The sequence below is a fragment of the Battus philenor genome, unplaced genomic scaffold (genome assembly GCF_028537555.1).
Source record: "Battus philenor isolate CCGP_79_NKW_IND1 unplaced genomic scaffold, ilBatPhil1.0.hap1 SCAF_13, whole genome shotgun sequence".
NCBI classification, from domain to species: Eukaryota; Metazoa; Arthropoda; class Insecta; order Lepidoptera; family Papilionidae; genus Battus; species Battus philenor.
In genome coordinates this window covers 15,362,946-15,384,818 of record NW_027181675.1, presented here as the reverse complement: position 1 = coordinate 15,384,818, position 21,873 = coordinate 15,362,946, and the positions used below count along the sequence as shown (strand labels likewise).

Below are 21,873 nucleotides of genomic sequence, written 5' to 3'. Positions count from 1 at the left end.
AATTTATAACGTAAATTCGAATTGGTCCGGCGCGTGAGGTCACGTAGCTGGTGAAAGCGACCGAGGCCAGGGTCCTTCTACCGGGCAATGGATGTAAACTGCTGCAGCTGGCGCGCGGTTTTGAACCAATAACGCGCTTCCACGATCCCGCGCCACTTGAGATATACCATTCGCCGTCAAAGGTTCAAAAATTTTATACTGTATTGCAATTTATGTGAGATTTCTTGTTTATATTTTCATGGATAAAATCTTAATTAAGGTGTATGGGACGGTAACATGCAACGTTACGCCACGTAATTATGAATATAGAACAGTCGTATGTGCGAGTGCACGTACGATATCTCACCGCTCGCAAGTTTCCGCGTGCCGGCAGCGGTGCACCGGGCAAATAAAGAGGCACAATTAATTCCAGCATCTTTATGTCATACATATATATAGTACGCAACTTCTTTATTAATCTACAGCTTATATCTACGCGCCGGCGCTTAGTTCTTGAACTCGACCCCGAAGAGCGCCTGGCAGGCGGCGCGCGCCGCCACCCGCCGCGCCTCCTTCTTGTTCTGCGCTGTAACATAAAATCATTTACAAACATACTGTCCGAACTAGCCAACCGAACGGGATGCCTCGATGTTATTTTCAAAAGGTTGAATCGCAGCGTGAGACGCACAAACGCCAGGAAATAATTCACTCGAAGCTTCAAGCAGATAATTGAAGTAAATAGTTGTGTGAGATCCCATCCCGCTACACAATAATCATTGTTACCAGTGCCTGCCAAATTATGGGTTTTCGCCGATGGTACCTTTGCCAATGTATGTGGTGCCGTCCACCTCCAGGCCAATGGTGTAGAGCATATTCTGCGGGCGGTCACCCTGCACGGCCAGCTCGTGGTACTCCAGCGAAGGCCGCATGTAGGTGAGCAGCATGCAGGGATGCATGAGCGCCGCGTCGGCCGGCAGCGTCTTAGGCTTCTTGGGCAGGCGCGGGGTGCGCGCCGCCGGCTCCAGCTCCACCGTCTCCGACTCCTGCCAGCAAAGCGCTTCGCGTACATTGCCGTGTCCAGCGGTCGTTAAGTTTTATTAACTAAATAACATCCACGCACACAACAGCGCACAGAACAGCGCACTGCTCTACTAATGCATTTAAACAATTACATCAAACTACTTTTTTATTTTAACACGATTCCTAACAAAATTCTATTAGACGTGTGCATATCTCACCTATTTACCGATGATAGCTTTTATTTCGTTTTTACTCCTTTCCCGTGGTTGCTGGGAAAATTGTTTAGAGTTTTTATATTCACTATTTTAAAAGTTGTGGGACACGGTATATGTACACTTACCGATTTTTTGCAAGACTTTCTAATTAAGATTTTCTAGACACGTTTACTATGTAAAAAGGCATGTAATGTGTCTAATGTGTGCGAGTGAAGGCGATCGTTCCGTGTGCAAACAAGTGCAAGTGCAAACACTGACCGAGGTGGCGACGGGCTTGAGCTGCGGCACGCGGTGCCCCTCCACCTCCCACTCGCAGAACAGCTTGTGCAGCGCGAACGACGCCAGCTGGATCATGGGCAGCGGCTCCTCCTCGTCGGCGGCGGCGGTGCCTGCGCGCGACGTGCGATTAGTGACCTCGCGTTACGGAGCAAGCGGCGGGTGCAAGCGGCGCCTACCTTCCGCGGCGACAGACTTGGAAATCTTCTTGATGATGAGGTCCCGGATGGCCTGCTCCGCCGCCGCGTTGCGCGCCATCAGCTTGTTGTCTCCTGCCAGTACGCGACACCTTTATACGGATGTCAGATGGGGAACCAACGTATTTATAGGAGATGAACATGCGCGGTGTTACCGCGCTGATTTTCATAAACCGTCAAAAGTGTAAATATAGAGTTTCGGACAATTTCTTCTCGATAGAACAACAACCGAGACCTGTGCGTCGCATCAATAAATGAAAACAGACATCAACAGATAAAATCTTTTCGAAGGCAAAGCCCATTCGAAAGAATATTTGTTTCAATGCTTTTCGTTCGGCTTGCGGCCAATAACAGACCCCTCAGGCGGGGCTACGGTTAAATTGAAGATTTTTTTAAATAGTCCGCGGCGCCGCCGCCCGCGGGCCGCGTGCTATCATGTATTTATTACACTGCATTTACACTCGGAACCTGTCCTCCTGTGCCAGCTCCGGGCGTTTCGTTTGGCTCGCAGGAAATATTATTTTTGTACAAACAGTTAATTTTAACTAGCGCACAGATATAACATCGTCGGCGGCGCTGTGCGAAGTTTTTTTAAATAAATTAATTTCCAACATTCAGTGATTCCTGAGGTCGGTAACAAAAAGGCATTTTATCGGAGCAGCTGGGGCGGCTGCAAGTGCAGGTGCAGCGCGTCGGCGTGGTGCTGCAGGCAGCGGTCGTCTCCTCGACTCACCGAAGCCTTTATAGTTTTGTCCGTCGAGCATGAGGTCGGCGCAGAAGCTCTGCGTCTTGAAGTACTGGTTGCTGCTGGGCACCACGTCCACGCGGAATTGCTGCAACACGTATTTTATCTTCAACTAGAGACGCACTTTCATTCAAGAGCAATGCTTAATACAGTATATTTTATTTTGGAAAGGATATACAACTAAAGCTTTAATTCAAAATTTGGTGTAGAGTGCACGTGCACTGAGCTCAAAGTGCGCGCGCACTGAGTGCGGAGGGAGCGCGTACCGTGGTGAGCTGGTCGTTGGGCAGCATCTCGTTGAGCACCATGAGCGCGTTCTTGGGCGTGAGCAGGCGCCGCAGGTTCTCATTCTGGCGTCGCCGACGCTCCTTGTTGCTGATCTTCTTCACTGCTCGGTGCCAACAAAATACACTTTAATAATAATGATCGACAACGTCTACCAAAACATTTGATGATTTTACATTAAATCTTTGCCGTTCTGTACACCACTCGCGGCTGAGGTTCGCTGCGCTCGGAACAAACACGCAATATTTATCCATCATTGCGCGCGCCCGCCGTCTGAAGTTAGGGCGGAGGCAGACAAGTTTTTTATGTCTATTCTGTAAAGTAGCGGAAGCGAGCGCGCGCCCTAGGGCTGTGGGGCGGCAGGGGTGGGACGAGTACGTGCGTGTGCTCTCACCGCCCGCTAGTTTGGACTTCATCCAGGGGGGGCGGGCCTCTTCTTTGTTTTCTCCCGCGTTATCCCGCGCCTCTGATTGCATGTCCGCATCGGTGTCCTGTAACATCATTGCAATATCTACAAAAGCCGCCACAAAAGCTCCAGAAGTGTCGGTGCTTCCCGCACACAGACGGTAGTGCCTTGATAAAAAGGTACACCTGTACCTGGACAGGGGGCAATTGTGGTGAAATTTCGTTCTTTATGAGGGTCGGCTTCACGAACGATTGGTCGGCGGCGGGCTGTCGCGGCGGCGGCTGCGGGGGCTGCGGCGGCTGCGGGGGCTGCGGCGGCTGGGGCTGCCCCGACAACTGCACGCCCTGCGACATTGACGTCACAAATAAACTAAATGCTGCGCTAAAAACAAATAAAACAAGATAGTGTGAACATCAAATATACATCTTCCTTTGTTACCGAACCACCCTGACTAGTTACCGCGTTATGAAATGACCTGCTGTATGTCCCTACACGTTGTAGACATTTTCACAACTCCGCGACTAACAAATTCATGAGCCGCCAAAAACATTATTTGCACAGTTCTATTGTGCGCAGTAAGGGCTTGTTGCCTAGCGAGGCGATACAGCGGAAGCAACGATGCCTCCCGCGCGGCGCGTCGGTGCAGATGTCGGCGACGCGACGCGAGATGGCGTGTTCTTACTGTCATTCCCACGTTTTCCCCTGTTCCGCGTCGCGTCGCCGACACCTGCACCGAGTGATTGTCCCAATGCAAACATATGATAAGCTAGTCATAAGGTACCCGTTTCATATAATCTCACCTAACAACCTGCAGTCATATTTTCGCTTGGAATTCTTAAACTAACTCTTCACTTTCTCGGGCACCATTTGCTAAAAAAAATTGAAGAATACCTTTGAGCTACAGGAAAGAATTCCTGGCATCGATTCGTTCCAGAAAGCTCCTTTGGGCCAATTAGAGTGCACCCAAATATCGCACTGTCATTTCCTGCCTAATACTCTGCTCTCGGCAATGGCAATAACTGCGCTCTCATTTCCATGCTCGCGGTGGTATCAAATTTATTTTATCTACCTCCGCTATTATTCCTATTCCTTCCTTCCTTCCCTAGAACACATAAACCGAATTCAGAACTTGAAATCGTTATGTCGTCATAGGGTCGCAGCACAAGGTGACAATACCCACCTTACTTCATGAGAGAACATCCCATGAAGTAAGGCGGGTCTTGTCAGTAGAACCATCTCATGATAATTTTTTACTTGACACATTACATTCACTTGGAGACCATATATTTTTTGGTCTTTTCAATTTCTATCTGAATCACTTGTAGCTTTTAATAGTTCCCACACTGCAAAAACATCTTGTGACTCAACTGAAAATCAAAATAATCAAAAACGTTCAAGTTATTTTGCAACAAATTAAAAAAGATCCTTAATCCAAAATTTAAAAAAAATCCCACATTGGTGTCAAGCAGTTTTTATATGATAACACAACTTGGGAATGAATTGCTCTATCCAATACATGCCACTAGGTTTGTAAACATGATAATAAAACTAGACTAAGTTTATCAAAGCTCGCTAAGAGATTAGAACACATTCAGTATATAGCCTATAGCTTTAAGTTGAAGACATGCATTAAAGGAAAGGGAAAACAATGTGATAACTGATGAATGAATTTTAACAATCAATAGAATATGTGGCACTCATTTTGATGGCTCGTTCTACTCAGGGACAAAACAACAAAAAATACAGGAAATGAAATAGTTCCTATGCCAGTAAATATAACAGTACATTAGTGCTAACAATGTACCCGACTCCACTGTATCATAAAATTCTAAGCAGGGATAATATGTTAAGGAATACCTTGTGCATCAGAGTACCTGGTACTTGGGAAAGCTTACACACTTTTGTCTACATTATAAGAATTTTATCACTTACTGAACTTTGATGCTGGTTTTGCAGAGGCTGCTTCTGCTGCAGAGAACCGGCCGCTCGCTGTGGACCCTGCGCGCCGCCCACCACCAGCTGGCATTTTGTAGCCTTCTAGGTCATGCCAGTTGCCTCTCATGTGCTCATACAACACTTGCATACTCTCCCATATACATACACACATACTGTCTCATAGACAAACCTCATCAACAATACTAATTGAAGCTAACACCACTCAGATTGAAACAGCCATACTGATACAGAAGGAAGTAAATATATATTGCACTGCTGTACACAACATGTGCATTCTTTTTAATGTTTCATGACCAATTTTATTTGTTAAAGTTAAATGTTTATTTGATAATATTTCACTACATATGTTTATAACTAAAAGATTTTTGTTAACTTCTTAAGAATTTAACTACCAATAGCAATCACACATAAGGGCAACTAACATCTACCACTTTCCCTCTTACATCCTAGCATGTGACCCACCCAGTGACCTTGTACCAGACTGCACCTCTGCCCACTAACATTAATAGCATCCTGCCACCTGCATCTCAGATTGTCCAGTTACAACTTCAGAGGGCAATCTCATATTAGGAGTTGAGGGCAGGATACTTTCCACCAGTCTAGAGAATACTTTATGTGCATGAAATTAGATCTCACACTCACAACGGATTCTCTTAACCCGCAGCTATGCTCCGAGACCACAACTCTCCCATTGTCACCTGATCTACTACATGTGTATACTTTGATGGAAATTAAAATAATTGTCAGAAATAATATTTTGACATATATGTTAAAGTCCAATATCAGAGAGATTTTAAAGCACACATCTTCTGTGATAGTGGAGTGCATGGAAAAGTTCTTGGCACAATCAGAGCATAGCTGGTGACTCAATGACAGTGCCTGGGTTTGGCGGCGCAGGGTTGCGCTGTATTAACAGATGTCTCATCAACATCGCATTACAAGGTATTATTAGGAATATCAAAAATAAATTGTAGAAAATTCTGTGTGGTTTATATTTCCCAAATGTGAGCCTGTGTCTTAAGTTACATGTCCGTCATTACCCGCTCAACTACTAAAATCCAGAGTGAACTTTGATAAAATACAACAGAAAAATGTACACCTTTACCTCAACTGGCAATATCTCAATTTTGTTGTTATAATAAGTTACTAAATGATTTTAACCTTTTTGTAACAATTGGTATGCTGTAACATTGTTGAACAGTTTTTGATTTGTTTTCACAACATTACATCAGTATATTAATAATAGTAAATAAAAGGTGTCCTGAGTGGAGGGTATGTTGCAGTACAGTTATATTACTAATATAATTGAACATCTACCGCTTACCTCGCCCGCGGAGACGAACTGGCCAGGCGAACTGTAGCGACCACTCCGAGTGTTGTCTGTGAACAAATATTGATGTGAAACAATTCGGTCGGAGCGCATGTTCAGAACCGGAGACCGACGTCAGCCTCGCGACTTCTTACAAATTCAACGTCTTAGTCGTTCGGGGCTATTATTTTGTTTTAGGGTTAGTACTTGAATTACATTTGTACTAATGTAGCAAAGATAATGTGAGAAAAGCCCAAATTAAGATGTACTTTAAAAAAAAATCACTGCACACTTACATTGATTGTACATTTTGTAAATAGCTTTGCTTGTTAAGAAGTTACTTCTTGTCGTATACGACTTCAATCTACATAAAAACGACATGCAACTATTAGTACTGTATGCACCAAGTCGTTTGAGAAAACAACCGTCCCGGCGGACGCACCGCCGCTCCGAATTATACTCAACGAAGAAGGAGATAAGACAATAGTTCAGGAGATAGTCAATAACAACGTCAAGGGTAATCGAATTGCTACTAGAGTTAAACCGAATTTAATAAATTCATGACTAAACTCAAACTAAACTATATTCGCAATTACTATAACAAGGGTACAATACAGATACTATATCGTATTTTGTTGCAGTAATAGCACAAAACATGAACTTTTTGCCTGAGTATATTCTGATAGTATATTTAATTTTTTTTTTCAAAAATTATAGGTATCCTTATTTTTACAATAAAAATAATGTGTTCCAAAGAATTCTTTACTTTTAATACTTTTCAATTATAATCATAATATTATTACTTTAAAAACAAATAAACACCTAGGATTAAAGAATCGATTTCCTCAAAAAATTAAAAGATAAAAATTGACTTATATCACTGAAAGACAGTTTTCAGTGATTTAAGTCAATTTTGATTATCTGATATAGATAATCTGATAAAATTATCAAGGCAAAATTAAGTTTGAGCGCATTACACATGCAGCAGTTTCGCAACATTAGACATACATATATGACAGCTCGGGGTTCACTGTGCTGCCAAACCAGCGAGCTTAGACGAGTTAATAGCAAACATTTATCAATAAATCAAATCAATTTTGGGGTCGTTGACTAACTTGCGGGGCTATCTCAATGTACATATAATTTCATTGCACGTGTACTTAAAATGACAGACGGGCTAAATAAGTCGCCGAGCTTCAAGGCCGCGTATTTATCGGAATTTAACAAAAATTTTGTTTCAAACTTGTTCATCAATATCAGAATCCGAAAGGTCAAAGTTTTATTAAAAAGAAGTTATGTGTTAACTATTTACTAACTTCAGTAAATACGCTTCTGAATTAAAGTAGTTTATTTTATTTACAAATGTTGTTTATTTTTAACAACGAAATAGGACGTATTATTTCCTTTTTTTTTTCACTAATAAGGAATAATTACCGTGAAATCACTCATTAGTAATATCATATTTTTCTATTTAAAATGATTGGGTCTCTTCAATGCCCCTCTTTTCTAAGTTTTCCAAAACAAAGCGGGATTCAGCTTCTTGGTAAAGCTCACAATATAATGTGGAGACTCCTAGTCGACTGTATTTTACATCAATGACATTCAAATAAGCTTCAGAGCAGAGGTAGATGTATCTGCTTTGATAGAAAGTAAACAAACATGGAGAAAAGGGTGTCTCCATATTGACTCTGCTGTTCTTGCCCTTCGAGACTATAAGAGGAAGTGTAGATGTGATAGAAGAGGGGTTGTGACAGATGTTCAATGCTTGTAGCAATATAAGAGGTTGTACATACTCTGCTCGGCTCTAAAGTTTTAAGACAGTGCTATCACACAGCCTACTTGATTTTAAAGGTATTTTAATTTTTAATAGTGCATTTCACAACATTTGTACTAAGCTTTATTAAGGGTAAAACATATTACACTTGTCTAGCTCCTATGAATTTTGTTTACTTTTATTTTAAAATTACTAATATTTTTATACTATACATACACTCTTCTATATTTAATTAGGTAGAAGTATATGAGGTCAATAGGTTTTTAACTGGTTACCACAAGCCAGTAGAGGCGGCATAGGTAGGCCGCACACTAGGTGCACCAATGACCTAATTAAGATTGCAGGAACATGCATGATGCAGGTGGCACAGGATTGGTCATTGTGACAACTTTTGAAGGAAGGCTATGTTTTCCTATGGGTGTCTGTCAGATAACATGAATGAATGAATATGCAGCTTTCCAATTGAATTCTTAGATGCATTTTCATGTTTTACATATAGTTAAGTATTGTTTATATTATTAAATTAAAAAAAAACTAGATACAAAAAATAGTTTATTGTGAGACAAGATTGTATTCCACATGGAAAAAATTGCTTATTGCTCAACTTTACATAAAGTGCAAGTATTGCACAATGTTAGTAAACAGACTGATGTGAAATTAAACAAGAATTATCATATTATAACTAATGATACTTGACTGAACAATCAAAAATGTTACAGTAACTATTCATGTAGGTGGTGCTTATAAACAAAGTATCACATAACATTTATGCAAGAAGGCCCTTCACAGTGGCCAGGTATTATGACATGCTATCAATGAGTGAGGCGCGCATAGTGGATGTGATAGCTGTTGGTTTGGCATCATTTAGTTTAAATACACTCTCGATCACAGATATCTCTGTTGAAGTAGTGTCCATCCCACAAAAAGCACTCCAGTCATTGACAACCATTCCGGCTGCAACTACTTCACTGCCTCTGTTCACTGTGCCAGCAACCAGCGGGACTTGCAATAAAGATGACAGCTCATCCTGATCTTGTATTGTGGTTTTTGGGTGGACTAAGCCCCCTCTGTTGCTGAGCGCTATGTAGGAGCCAACGAGGACGTTGCCCGCGACGGTCTGCCGGAACACCTCTACGTCGAGTGTGTCTGCTAGGATCTCCTCGGTGTCTCGGTCCAGGTCCGGGTGCACTAGCGCCACGTAGTCATTGCACGCGATAACGTTCCCGAGCGCGCTGAGCCGCTCCTCTACGCGCTGCACTTTAACGTTATCGGGCAAACTGTTACGAATGTGTTGCAGCTCAGTATCCGTTGTAGACGACGGCACCAGAAGTCCGTTCTTGTTGGCGACGGTCATGCGCCCGATGATACGGCAACCTGCTATGCTCACGTGCACAACCGGGACAGCTTCAGCCAACTCCGCTTCGAACACGCTGTAGAAATTCTCGGAGCCGCCAATAGCGACCAAGCAATAGGAATTTGTTAATTTACTAAACACACCTACTTCATTATTATTTTCAAATTGGACGCGGACCGCCATGTTTCCGTAAGTTCTGTTTGTTTATGAGTAACTGTGAGTTTAATGAATTGCACAAGAAAACTTAACCTTCACGTGCAGGAGGGATGAAGCTAAAAACACTTATATATGTCATCTTGACAGTTTCATGACATTGCTCTCTGTCTAACATAATGTTGTGCAATATTTGTTGCGTTCAGAAAATATTATTGTAATAAAAATGTAAAGAATGATTTATTTAGCTGATTTAAGTTAAGCAAATAGTAGAAAAATATATCGTATAACTTTTTGGTCAGTTATTATATTTTAATCTGTCGAATTATTTCAACTAATGCTATTCTAAAAAATTATAATTAAAGAAATTAAAATTGAAGCAATAATTACGACGTTTAATTGTCAATTTTTGGAGTTCTTGTCAATCATGTCTATATAAATTAAACAGAAAATATTTCACAAAATGACTATGCCCCAGAAAAATGCATAAAGGTCTAATGTTGCGTAATTTCACCGAATATGACGAAAATTCAAGATTTTCAGGGAATGTGATACAGAATATTAGACGCGCCGTTCTTGCGCCGCCCGAATATAAACAAAACATTCAGCAAGCATTAGCCAACATCAATTTTAAATTTCATAGAAGATGCAGTTACAGCAATTTAATAAGGGTATGGTTAGCTGTGGATTTATAAAAGTAACTTCTTACATCGTATTTTTGTTATTATCGTAACACTTACTTTATGTAAATATTTCCTTTACATTTTTTTTTGAAAAACATTGTCTTTGCAAATTAACTTTAATTCTTTTCGTACGTCGCGTCTTTGTATTTTTATGTATTTTTTTCTTTTAAGTTTCTAAATATTTTTTCTTTTTATAACTGCCATATAACTAAGAAACTGGGTATAAAATGAATACGTAATGTAAATTTTAATTTTGCGTCGCTAACCAGGAGTGTAATGTGGCAGAAGGACAAACCTTTCTGATTTTCTGGGGCCACGGAAGCTCTGAAAGCGGCATAACAATCATGTCCGCATCCAGCAGCGCTTCACTCCATGTCACGGTACGTACTTTTTAGCAGGATTATGCCAAGCAATTTGTGCATTCTTGTACATTTATGCCCTGCGTTTGTGTGATTGGTAATCTGGTAATCTTCCGGTCCAGTTAGTTTTAGTTGGTTACTCTATAGTAAAAAGAAAAAAAAACAATAAATAGCGGGGATTTGTTGAAAATTTTGGATGAAAAATTTAAGAGGTCACTTTTAAGACTACACTATTTTTTTGTTCTGGGAGCATCTGAGATCGGGAAAGTTGTGTCATAGAGCTTATTTATTGTATAATCTTGTCTTGTTTGCATGGCGTTAGCCGGGTTCGCCAGTGCAGCAACACGAGCTGCGGTCGACGGGGCAACAGACAGACATCAGCTGTCGGTACCCAGGCTTTACCTCACCAGGTAAGCGCTTTAAGCTGCTCGAATACGAGTGGTTTTACAAGAAATCCAAGTCGTCGTTAAAGACACATTTGTCGATAAAATTTTAGGAGTGTAGAGGTTTTCTGTCTTATCTGAACTGAAACACTGTTGTGTATAGTAAACCCCATAGGTGATCCAAATGGAATGTTTGTATGGATAAAATTGCGCGGATACACCCCATGGATTAATATCAAAGGGTTTTGACAGTCGCTACGTATCAAATGGCACGCCGTTTGTTAAGGCGACGTTCTCCAGTTGCGGCTGCGTTCTTCGCAACGACCAGTGTTTGAGACGAGTTGCACGTCAAGGCAGTTGTTCAAAAAGAATTTGCTCAAAGCGGGCAATCGGTGGGGACCCGCGGGTTCAAGTTTTGCGATAAATGTGCAGTTTGTACTGTGCAAATATAATTTGGGAAAATTTATTATCCGCGGCTTTAAAATGGAATCCAATAAAGCTTTGGAAATATATGAATGAGATTTTACAAAAGTCAGCTGCCTAAGAAGCTATATTTGCAAAAAGATCTCAACTTGTTTATCGCAATTCGGACGGCCAAAGACAACACGCTTAATTGTTTCACCATTAAATCGCTTTCGACTACGTCGGCACGATACAACAATCTTTGTGCCAGCTCCAGGTTCGCACTAGCGGTCTCCATCAGAATAGACCCGTGTCGTTATGGAGGTGTCTCTATCTGACTGATGACGTGCAAAATTGACTACTGGCTACTTAGTTAACGCGAAGCTAACTGTGCAGCGGCGGGTCTGGAGGCGGAGGAGCAGCGCGCGCTGCGCGAGCGCATCGCCGACTCGCTGACCTTCTCGTCGGCACCTTCGCCGCCGCTGCAGTCCGCCAACCGCTCCGCCTCCATCCTGGGCTCCGTCTGTGCGCTGCTCCTCAGAAAACAGGTCGCCCACCCATCTTGTTGTAGTAACGGGGTCATATTTATCAGGCGTACATTAATTTTGAACGCAAAGTATTCTGTTGTGGTTTGTATTGTATTTAATGCGTGTAAATTGTTGTGCCTTCGTGATTTACGCAAAGAATTTGTGCGCTGCATCCCCCGGGCACAGACGTACCGAACAATCGGATAATAGCAAATAATAGCAGTGATTGTATCTTCCAAGGTCACTCTTGCGCTCCGCACCTGGCGGTCTTCCAATTATGTTGATATATAATATAAAGGCACGAGCCGAACTTCTTTTCGGAGCTCTCTCAGTTCATATAAATGAAGAAAAACGCTAAGCGCCTTTAGCGATACTACATAGCGAAGTGGGAAAAGCCAGGATAAACAGTATTTAACGACAAAATAAATATGTGTTCGCACACATAATAACGTATTTATTGCGAAGTTTTCCGCGCGTTGCCTGCGCGCGTAGGGCTCGGGAGCCGGCAAGGAGGCGTGCGAGGCGCGGCGCAGCTGGCAGTCGGCCAGCATCTGCCGCATCTGCTTCGGCGGCGCGTCGCGCGAGCGCCTGGCGCGCCCCTGCGCCTGCCGCGGCACAGTCGCCGCCGTGCACCGCTCTTGCCTCGAGCGCTGGCTGCTGCAGGCCGCCACCTCGCACTGCGAGCTCTGCCGTCACCATTACGTCGTCACCCGGACCCACAAGTGCGTCTCTCTACCAGCCTTTATACCATAGATGATTATTTCAAATTCTTTATTTGAACGTGGAACTTCTGCGAGCATTCCCCCCGGCTCAATGCAGCGAGCCCGCGAGCGAGTTGCCGCCAACTCGGTCTGATGTGTGTTGTGGAGTTGAGATGCGTGCGCGCGTGCAGGTGGTCGTGGTGGCGCGCGGCGCTGGCCTGGGCGCGGGCGGGTGGAGCTCGCGCGCTGGCAGCGGACGCGAGCCGCGGTGCGGCGCTCGCGGCGGGCGCGCTGTTGGGCACGGCACGCGCGCTGAGGGCGTGCGACGCCGCGCTGCAGGCGGGCGCGCGCCGCGGCGGCCTGGTGGCGCTGGCCGCCAACGTCTTCTCTTCCCTGCTCATCGGCTTAGTCGGTAAACCACCTCTTTGCATTAAACCCTTTGACGCGAAATGTTCCAAAAGGTTTAGCATTACGTATGCGTACTGTGTTTACTACTAGGCGCTTTTAAAGGCGTGGCCTGGCCAAACCTGCAACACTTTCAACTTAAATGTTCCTAAATCGAAAACGTTACGAAGAACCGTAACCGCCGTTGGAATATCATAAGAGAAAACATTACTGCAATTTCAAATGGATCGGTCGGAACAGCAGCTTCGGTTTAAGCGGACTAGGCATTAGCTGAGGAGAGCAGCGGCATCAGAGGCACTGTTGCCCGCTAGTCGACGACTGATTGTTGGGGACCCAACTGGTGTCTCAATGTGTTTTTTAATTTTTTTTTTGTTTTACAATAGCGTGCCGTACGAGCTATTTACGGATTAGGGCCGCGAATCTCCTTTAAAATGCGGTTTAAAGAGACCAATATTGTTACAGTGGCCTCGCAATACATTTAAGACGAAATTTTGTACGTTTACAATAGTTACAATTTATAAAAAAAGGGAGTCGTCCATAGTGTATTTAGAAGGCACCGTGAAAAACTGGCTGCATCAAAGTTTCTACGGCAAGAAGTCTCAATTCATTTGCAATAAACGATTTCATATTTTTTATGAAATGCTGCAAAACATTATTAGGCTACTATTTACAAAATTCAAAACACATTTTAATTTCAAATCAATTTTTAAATAAATTGACGGAAATTGCTGGTTATTCAATAAACCAATATTTAAATGTCAAGAACTCTTGCCTACATCTGATTAAGTGTATGTGTACATACAAGGCAACTTCTCTTGAATATGTCGGTATATGCTCCAAATAAACAGTAACGCGTTGTTTTGAAAACAGTGATATGTTTTAAAGATATTAAACACGGTAGGTAGGTAACAATAATCACACACTTAATGTTTTATACCACTAGCCTACATGAAGACAGAGAAACGACATTTAAAGATTATTAATTAAATTGTCGATTGCTTTTGAAAGTTTATTCTGCAATATTTTAAATTATCACTTTCACATCTAAAATAAGAACTGCTTTACTGACCATTATTAATAGCGCCAAAAATAAATAAATAATAAGTTGACAATCAATGAGAGTTCTGTTAACAATTTCAATGTCGAATAAAATAATTTTATCTTTATCTGAAGTCGGCCAATGAGGCCTCGCTCCACTTCAAAACATGAAATTAGCGCAGACAACGACACAGTTCGACAGCGACTGCACGTCCTCTCGCTTCAAGTGCATTTCACTTCCACTATTATCTCGGGACTAAAATACTGTATCAGCTCTATCTTACGGAGACGCAAATCAGATGTTCACAAGAGGCGTTGCACCTGGCGTACCCCAGGTACGTCCTGGAAAACAACTTCCGATCCCGGGGCCCCGCGATGATGTCAGTCGATGTCAACGTAATCTTGAAGACCCTAATTTCTCAGTGACATAGGTTGCGGCGGATACAGAAGTTGGGAAAATTTTGTACGGTTGTGGTTATCGATCGTACAGCGGTGATTAGGCGACGACTAAGCTCGTAGAAAGGATATTCGCGAAAACAAGAAAGCCTTTAACAGGACTGCCAAGGCCTGCAGATAAGTCCAAAAGAAGCCTCGCTTCGACATTTTCAGCCGAGTTGGGATCAAACTTGCTTCATGGCTTACTTGTAACAAAGCATTTAATGGAATCAGGCGTTACATTGCGGAAGTCCATCCTAAATAAGAAAGGACCAATATCTAGCCACTTCCGCACATGCAGTGGCTGTCGTGCATGAAAGTGCACCGCCCGCCAGCCCGCTCGTAAATGCGCACGCGACAGACAATGCCAACTACACAAACGCCACCGTAAATCCACTCAACACGTGTTTCACTCTCCACGGGGCACGTGGAGGGGGAGCGGGCTGGCGGGCGGTGCACTTTCATGCACGACAGCCACTGCGTGTGCGGAAGTGGCTAGATATTGGTCCTTTCTTATTTGTAACAAAGCGTTTTGGTTTCTGGCAGAGTCGGTTAAAACGAATTATTGCCGCTCCTCTCTGCCTTTACGTCTAAAACCTGACGGGTCATTGTCGCGCACCGCAGAGGAAAAAGCAAATTTCTTAACCCAATTCTTCGTGGAAAGTTCTCGTCTAGGAGCGACCAGTGCAATGTCTCCTTGCTTACCTCGGTGCGAAGATTTTCGGCAAAAACTTGCGCCGCCTGAACGTTATTAAAGCTAGGGGCCCATAACGAGACGATAAAGATTTCTTTTAATTTGTCTAGTTGCTTCATGAGATCTCGTAACCGCTGACGCACAACGTCTTAGCACGTCGATCCTTTAAGCCGCACCACGAGCTTCTTGGTTTTGTACCTTTAGTAACTTTAACAGGATGAAGATTTCTTTTGAGTGTTTATAATTGACTGTCTCGACAAGTTTCAGTAGAAATCCTGGTCGCAGGCGCGCTGAACGGGCTGCTGACAACGTGGATGCTGCTGAAGGTGCAGGAGCACCAGGCAGCGTGGCGCGCGTGGCGCGACAGCACGCTGCACGTGCGCGTGCTGTTGCCGGACGCCACTCCCGAGCCCTCCACGCGGCCCTCGACGCCACCGTCCACGCAGCCCTCGGCGCAGCCCTCTACCGCGTCACAGCTGTCGTCGCCGGGGCCGGCGGGCAGCAGCTGCTCGCTGCGCACCGTCACCGCCGCGCCCGCCACTGCCGACCGCGCCACCAGCGCCGCTGAACCCTGCGCGCTCGCTCTAGCGGCCGGCGCGACCACGTGACCACCGCCGCAGCCCTCTTTCTCGACATTACGTTTTCACCAAACTTCATAAGCCGCGCGTTTCACTCGCACCAAATGTCACAAGTTTTTATCTGCTTCGCCGCCAGCGCGTGCGTCTTCTTCCTGATCCTGTTCGTGGTCGCGTTCGCCGACGCGTGACAAGGGCGGGGGGAGGCTCAATAACATACACAAACTTAAAAATGTTAATTGTTTTTATTTCATTTGTATTTTATATAAATTATGTCAATTACAATAGTCAGTTTAATAAGATCAGTAGGCGATTATTTGAAGCCGTCATTATTAATGTCAAATAAAAAAAGGATAAATAATTGAGTAATGTTAGCGGGCGCGGCGCTGCCCGCTTGCGCGCCACAAGTGCAGGCCTGCGCGCGCGCCGCCTTACGAGCTACTTTATAAACAATCACATACATCTCGAGATAACAATAAATAGGAGGGCGCGCGGCGGCGCGTGGAGAAGCGGCGAGTTGGGCGGCTGGCGACGGATAAACCTCTCACATAAAGCAATAAACGATTCAACAAACGATCTTTGGACAAACTAAATACACCGAAACAACGAAACGCGCGGCGGCCCGACGGCCGACGACCGCGCGCCGGCGGGGCGCAGCCACCGGGGCAGTGCCACCGGGGTACCGCGGGCACGCGGGCACGCGGGCTATTTTTCGTCCTTGAAGCGGCGGTAGATGGACTGGACGTAGGTGAAGACGCACTTCCAGTCCGGCTTCCGCATGGCGACCATATCGTCCACGTCCAGCAGGGGGTAGATGCCCGCCTTCTCTCTGAAACACACGTTTCCGCACATAAGATGCAGCTGCTTTATGCTTGAGTCTACCATCGCAGGCTATAGTCTAATTCCTCTTCGATAAATAGCGAAAGGAGAATTGAAATTTCGAAGATAACTACTCGCTTTTAATATTAGCATAGCAACGTTAGATTATCGACTTGCCGGAGCGAATCGAGCAACAGTGACCGGTAGATTCGTTCGCGCTGTCCGGCTCGCTGATTGTTAACAGCGAGACGTTTTCATCTCGGTATTGGGAGGAGCGTGAGAGGGTAGGGGGGTAGGAGGGAGACACTTACTCGGCGATTTTGAAGGCGAGCGTGAAGTTGCGGCGGCGCGTGTCGGGCGACAGGTCGCGGTAGTCGAAGGCGTCGGGCACGAAGTGGTGCAGCAGCGCGCAGAAGGCCAGCCCGTCCGCCCAGCTCGTCGAGAAGTTCTCCAGCTTCACATTCTGCGCACGCACGCATACACTCGCACAATCGATACGGACACTTCGGCGCCGATGTCAGTAAACAACATACACACAAGTCTGTCTGTATACTGGTAGAGATTAAAATACAATAGACACCGATGCAAACAGTTCACAGGTAGTAAGAGATAATGTTATCGTTTGTGAATTCACGCCTGCAGCCGACACCGGCTCAACACGAGGGCCGGCGGCGCTGCGGACAGTTGTTCAAACCAAAGCCATAGAATTTGGTCGTGTGATGAGTGTCGGGAGTATACCGTGTAATGTTGCGTATATACAGAGTAAGAGGTGGTAGCCATAAAAAGCGTAAAAAGCGTAATGTCAATGAGCGGCACGAGGTGGTAGCGGCGGTCGCTCGCCGGTGGCGACGTTACCATTCTAGGTGAACACTCAGTTTTGTAACTTTAAACCGACTTAAATTTCCATTCCATAAAAAGCAAAAATACTTATTCTTATTAATTTTTGCCGTTTTTTATTACTATTATAGTAAACTAGTTGTCTTAATGAACAACGGTAGGCGTACGAAAGGCGACCGCCAAATCGCTTGAGCGAGGGCGCCGCCCGCCGCAGCGGTGGCAGCGGTGGTGCCGAGGAGAAACGGTTAGTCATTCAAGTCGGTCCAACGTCACGGCAAGCGGGTGCGCGCTGCAGCCAGCTGCAACATGCTCTGCCAAACAACGCGCAAAACCTCCCAAACTGTTATCACACCACTTGAGTTAGAGGAATTAATTTGAATGCCTGCAACGGCGACGCGACAGCAGCGCAGTTACGTCGAGAGTTGGAGGATGGAGCGTTAGCACGGCGAGGTGCGCGGGGGGGTGGGGGGTGCGGTGTACCTCGTAGTCCCGGGTCTTGTCGCGACACCAGTGCAGCAGCCGTTCTTTTATAGTGAGGGCGCTGGCTTGCAGCGCGGGGTCGGTGAACTTGAAGTAGGGCTGCGACGGAGAGCCCGGGCTCTGCGGACTCGCGGGCGCGCTACAACCGGGGCTCAGGTTAGTGCCGCCTCGGGCGCCGCTCGTGTGTTTACACCGACGTCACAAACTTTGCAAACGCGATAAGCGACTAACGAAATTTTCATTTCAATGCATAAATCTTAAGTAAATCACAGCACCGACCGCTTTGGAATCGATTTGGCTACAGCACACACAATGGGAGGGACGGGGGAGGGCTAGATGAGCGCGTCGGCGGAGGCGCCCGCTGTGACTGATGAGGTGCTCGGTCGGACCGGCTGAGCCGGATGGTAAGCGGATGTGTGGGCGGTACGATGGCGGAACGATGGCGGTACGATGGTTGCGGATGGGTCAGTGCGGGCGACGTGGATGCGTCCGATGTGATGCCAGGGCCACTCGGCGGGAGCGACGTCTGCGTGTGTCTATACTTTGTAACGAAGCGGCTACATATATGAATGGCATAATAATAATATTTACTTGTGTCCTTCAGTCGGGCCCGCGGGCGCGGCTGCCAACATAAATACATACGCTGAGTTAAGATTTGAATGCGATGCCATATGAAGCGGCCCTAACATTGCCTAATGTATTTGCTGGAGTCGAGTGAATTCCATATAGATATCCTTCATAATTTCAATATCGCAGTACGGGCGTGTCCAGGCGTCCCTTGTCCTAGGTTTGGATACTTGTACTATGGTTCTCAACCGTTTCAATGTTATTTTGGTCCGAAGAAGCAATGTACAATGTATATTATTTTTCCAAAAAATCTTTCATGTTATTTTATAATTTTTGCAATACATTCTTAATTTTTTGGAAAGAAAATAACGAAAACAAATAATGACAAGAGTCGCCTGTGTGCGTGTGGTCCGCGTGTGCGTGCGTGCACGTGGGGCACGTGGGCGTGTACTTACTTGGGGGAGTTGATTGTGTTTTGTTTCTCGAGCTGCCGGAACTTCGCGAAGGGCGAGACGGGCGCCGGCCGGGTCGTGCTCTCGGTCACTGCGGCAGACGGGAGCTTTCGATAAGTGGTTACAAGTTGTGTCGAGCGGTCGCCGATGAGGCAACCGACCTGGCGATGGCGCTTGTCCTCCCCGGGTTCTTTGCGGTGACCCAGGGAGGATTGACTAAAAGTGGTATCCGGGAGGTACAGTCGCGGCTCGTACCTATTGGAGGTACGTCGATTCGTTCCGCAGTGTTGCGATGTATTCACTGCACTGCTATTATCTGTTGCAGGCCCTTGTTTCGGGTAACGTTGTTAACGTGTATGGGTGTTGTATTTATAAAAAACAATAAAACGGTTTAAATTTTTCAATTGCAGAATATTTCCATAATTCTTGCGGATCAAAAGTAAACAAGTCCCAACACGCATCAAGCTTGTACTCCCAGGGCGTTGCTTACCTTTTGAAGTTTTGATGGTGGTGGTGCTGGTGCTAATGGTTTTCTCTGAGGAGTTCCTCCTCGCGCTGGACGTCACCGTCGCCACTTCCTCCTCCTCTGCAAACAACAAGCGCAATCGGGTTGTACTTCACGGCGGAATACGTGGAGGCGATGACTCAGTCCAGGAATCCACAGCAAAACAAGACGTAATACTTAAAGCTATTAGTCAAAATAACACGGTTACGTGGCACGAGTGCCGGGCACGGCTCTTGGACTTTAGTCCGCTCGGTGACGCGACTCGGGAGACGTTCGGCGCTTCGTCCGGCAGTACGATGACCGGGGATTTGTTTCGCTTTGCGCGTGGCCGGTCTCGCGACCCGTGTTGTCGGCCAAAGCCCAAAATCCGTGCCCATGACGGTAAATGAACGGAGGGTTTAGCTGGCATGTGTTTATGTACATCGAGTGTTGGGGCGCGTCAGGGTGGGTGGGGGTGAGGGGGCGCGTTTCGGGTCATGCGACGCGACACAAGCAGGCGCCACACACACACGACTCACGTCTCGCGCCCTACCCAGTGGAATGTTGCGCTAAGCGAGCGCCGACACGAGGTCCTCGAACGCGTCGTCCGCGTTGCTCTCGTCCAGCAGCTGCAGCTCGGACAGCGTGCCCACCGTGCGGCTGCGGCCGAGCGCGAACATGCTGGCCGGCGCGCCCGCCGTGCCCGCGGGGGCCCGCGCCACACCCGCGCGCCCCGCGAAGTACGCTTCCACCGTGCGCCGCTTGTCGGGCAGCTGGTCGCGGGTGATGCCTCCTTCGTAGAGCTTGGGCGCGGCGAGCAAGTGCATGGATTTGGTCCGGGCGGTCACGCGGCGGGGGGAGGTCTGCGGCGAGGAGAGCCGGTGCCACGAGCCGCTGCGGGCCAGCGGGCTCGACGACCCGCTCGACGCCGACTGAGTAGACGGGATGCTGTCGCAGTCGGACGCGAGTCGGTTGTGCGTCCGCGCGGTTGCCGTGCGATTGTACACCGCACTGGGTGAGTTGCATTCATTGTAGTTCTGTGTGGAGGTCCGGGACGGAGACTTGCGGTCGGTGCTGTGGCTCCTGCCGGCGGGCAGGGCGGGGAGCGCTAAGCGGTCCAGTGCGGCGCGCAAGCCGTCGGCGGCGCGCGTTGTTACTCCCGCTGTGATGGTGGCAGCGCCGCGCACGGGCCCGCGCATCACTTTCGTCACCACGCTGTGGTGCTCTGTTGTACCTTCAGCCAGCTCGGTAACGTCTCCGTTTTGGTAAGGCGAGGCTTTTGCCGCCGGACTAGGTATATGGGTTGCGCGGGGCGCGGGGTGCGCACTGTTCTCGCTCATGACCACGTCGGGCAGGTAGTCCACTTTGTGCGCTTTTGCTTTTTCAATGTCGGGCGTTTGCTGTAGGGGCACGAAAGACGCGGAGACGTTGGGGGGAGTATAGTCTACTATAGTGTAGGAGGGCGGCGCGGGAGGTTTGTTCTCGTGTTCGCGATGTCCATTCGTCAGGGCGCCGCGGTGAGTCTTTTCACGAACCTGTCGTTCGTAAAACTCTATCTGGAGCCGCTGCGCGTCCACCGGCCCCGGAAACGGCTCACAGTATGGGGTCGTTGCGTGTATTTTCTTCACCAGCTCTGGCGCGGCCAGGTCGTTCTGACTCGGGATCGCTTTCACGGGGTAACTTTGTGTCTGCGGAGCGGTGACGTGAGTCGGTGTTGTGGGGGGATGGTAGTTATACAATTTCGGAGGAGGAGATAGCAATTCCAACTTATCGTTTTCAAATTTGGAGACGACATGACCCACCGTCTTCCACGGCTTCTCATTGTCGGATGCCCGAGATACTCGAGGACTAGGGGGACTAGGCGGTATAGGCTTAGAAAAAGGTGGGAGGTCGGGAAGGTTACTCGTGGTCGGGGACTTGAGGATACTCGAAGGGGGACTCCAGACATTTGGAGGAGCGGATATCGGTGAGGTTATCTTTTTTAATGGTTTGAATGCTGACATCGGGGCGTGGGAGAATTGGTTGACGGGAATTGGTTTCGCAATGAAGGGCTTTATTAGGCTCGGTTGAACGGAAGGTGATTGTGTTGCGGGAGGTTGCGCAGTCAGGAGGGCAGTCGCGCGAACGGACTCCTTGCGCTGGGCCCACGGTGCTCTGCTGATCTGTGGGATGGTATCGGACAGGAAGGACGGCGGGCGCGCGCCAGGCCCTTCTGTATGCCAACGACGCGCGCTGGCGCTGACCGAGCGTGCCTGCTCGGGCTCGACCCGGTCGCGGCTTTCGAACGCATTTTTGATGTTGCCAAATCTGCTGCTCCAGTTGGCGGGCCCCGCCGGTGCTTCCTCTCGGTTTTTCTGCATAAA

General features: G+C 46.8%; 4 protein-coding genes across 9 annotated transcripts in view; 1 reads left to right on the top strand and 3 right to left on the bottom strand.

The window, feature by feature from the left end:
* Nucleotides 1-402: 402 nt before the first annotated feature.
* LOC137933324 (double-stranded RNA-specific editase B2-like) lies at nt 403-6,989 on the bottom strand. 2 transcript variants are annotated; one of them, XM_068777239.1, is made up of 10 exons: nt 6,685-6,989; nt 6,404-6,459; nt 3,315-3,467; nt 3,112-3,208; nt 2,699-2,820; nt 2,421-2,520; nt 1,670-1,762; nt 1,473-1,603; nt 800-1,022; nt 403-565 (listed from the first exon to the last, which is right to left on the bottom strand). In XM_068777239.1, the coding sequence occupies exons 1-10, from the start codon at nt 6,767-6,769 to the stop codon at nt 486-488; spliced, it is 1,140 nt and encodes a 379-aa protein (XP_068633340.1). In that variant the 5' UTR covers nt 6,770-6,989; the 3' UTR covers nt 403-485. The 2 variants fall into 2 exon arrangements, with proteins under 2 accessions (XP_068633340.1, XP_068633341.1); XM_068777240.1 differs by lacking the exon at nt 1,670-1,762.
* A 1,735-nt stretch (nt 6,990-8,724) lies between these two features.
* On the bottom strand, nt 8,725-9,832 carry eIF6 (eukaryotic translation initiation factor 6). The gene has a single exon (XM_068777297.1). The coding sequence runs from the start codon at nt 9,697-9,699 to the stop codon at nt 8,962-8,964; it is 738 nt and encodes a 245-aa protein (XP_068633398.1). The 5' UTR covers nt 9,700-9,832; the 3' UTR covers nt 8,725-8,961.
* A 319-nt stretch (nt 9,833-10,151) lies between these two features.
* LOC137933512 (uncharacterized) lies at nt 10,152-15,904 on the top strand. Its single transcript, XM_068777470.1, has 8 exons — nt 10,152-10,340; nt 10,622-10,732; nt 11,034-11,121; nt 11,893-12,044; nt 12,516-12,745; nt 12,916-13,136; nt 15,582-15,714; nt 15,802-15,904. Exons 1-8 carry the CDS (start codon nt 10,152-10,154, stop codon nt 15,902-15,904), a joined length of 1,227 nt encoding a protein of 408 aa, XP_068633571.1.
* A 589-nt stretch (nt 15,905-16,493) lies between these two features.
* The window catches only part of LOC137933136 (microtubule-associated protein futsch-like), a 64,837-nt gene continuing 59,457 nt past the window's right edge, over nt 16,494-21,873 (bottom strand). For 4 of the 5 annotated variants that reach the window (XM_068776932.1, XM_068776931.1, XM_068776933.1 and 1 more), the window contains 5 exons: nt 19,517-19,612; nt 19,030-19,117; nt 18,008-18,146; nt 17,002-17,153; nt 16,494-16,700 (listed from right to left, as the gene is read on the bottom strand). In XM_068776932.1, the coding sequence (XP_068633033.1) occupies nt 16,577-16,700; nt 17,002-17,153; nt 18,008-18,146; nt 19,030-19,117; nt 19,517-19,612 (599 nt within the window). In that variant the 3' untranslated portion in view covers nt 16,494-16,576. Of the gene's footprint in view, nt 16,701-17,001; nt 17,154-18,007; nt 18,147-19,029; nt 19,118-19,516; nt 19,613-21,873 lie in introns of those variants that run through there. The other variant, XM_068776935.1, reaches the window with a different exon arrangement.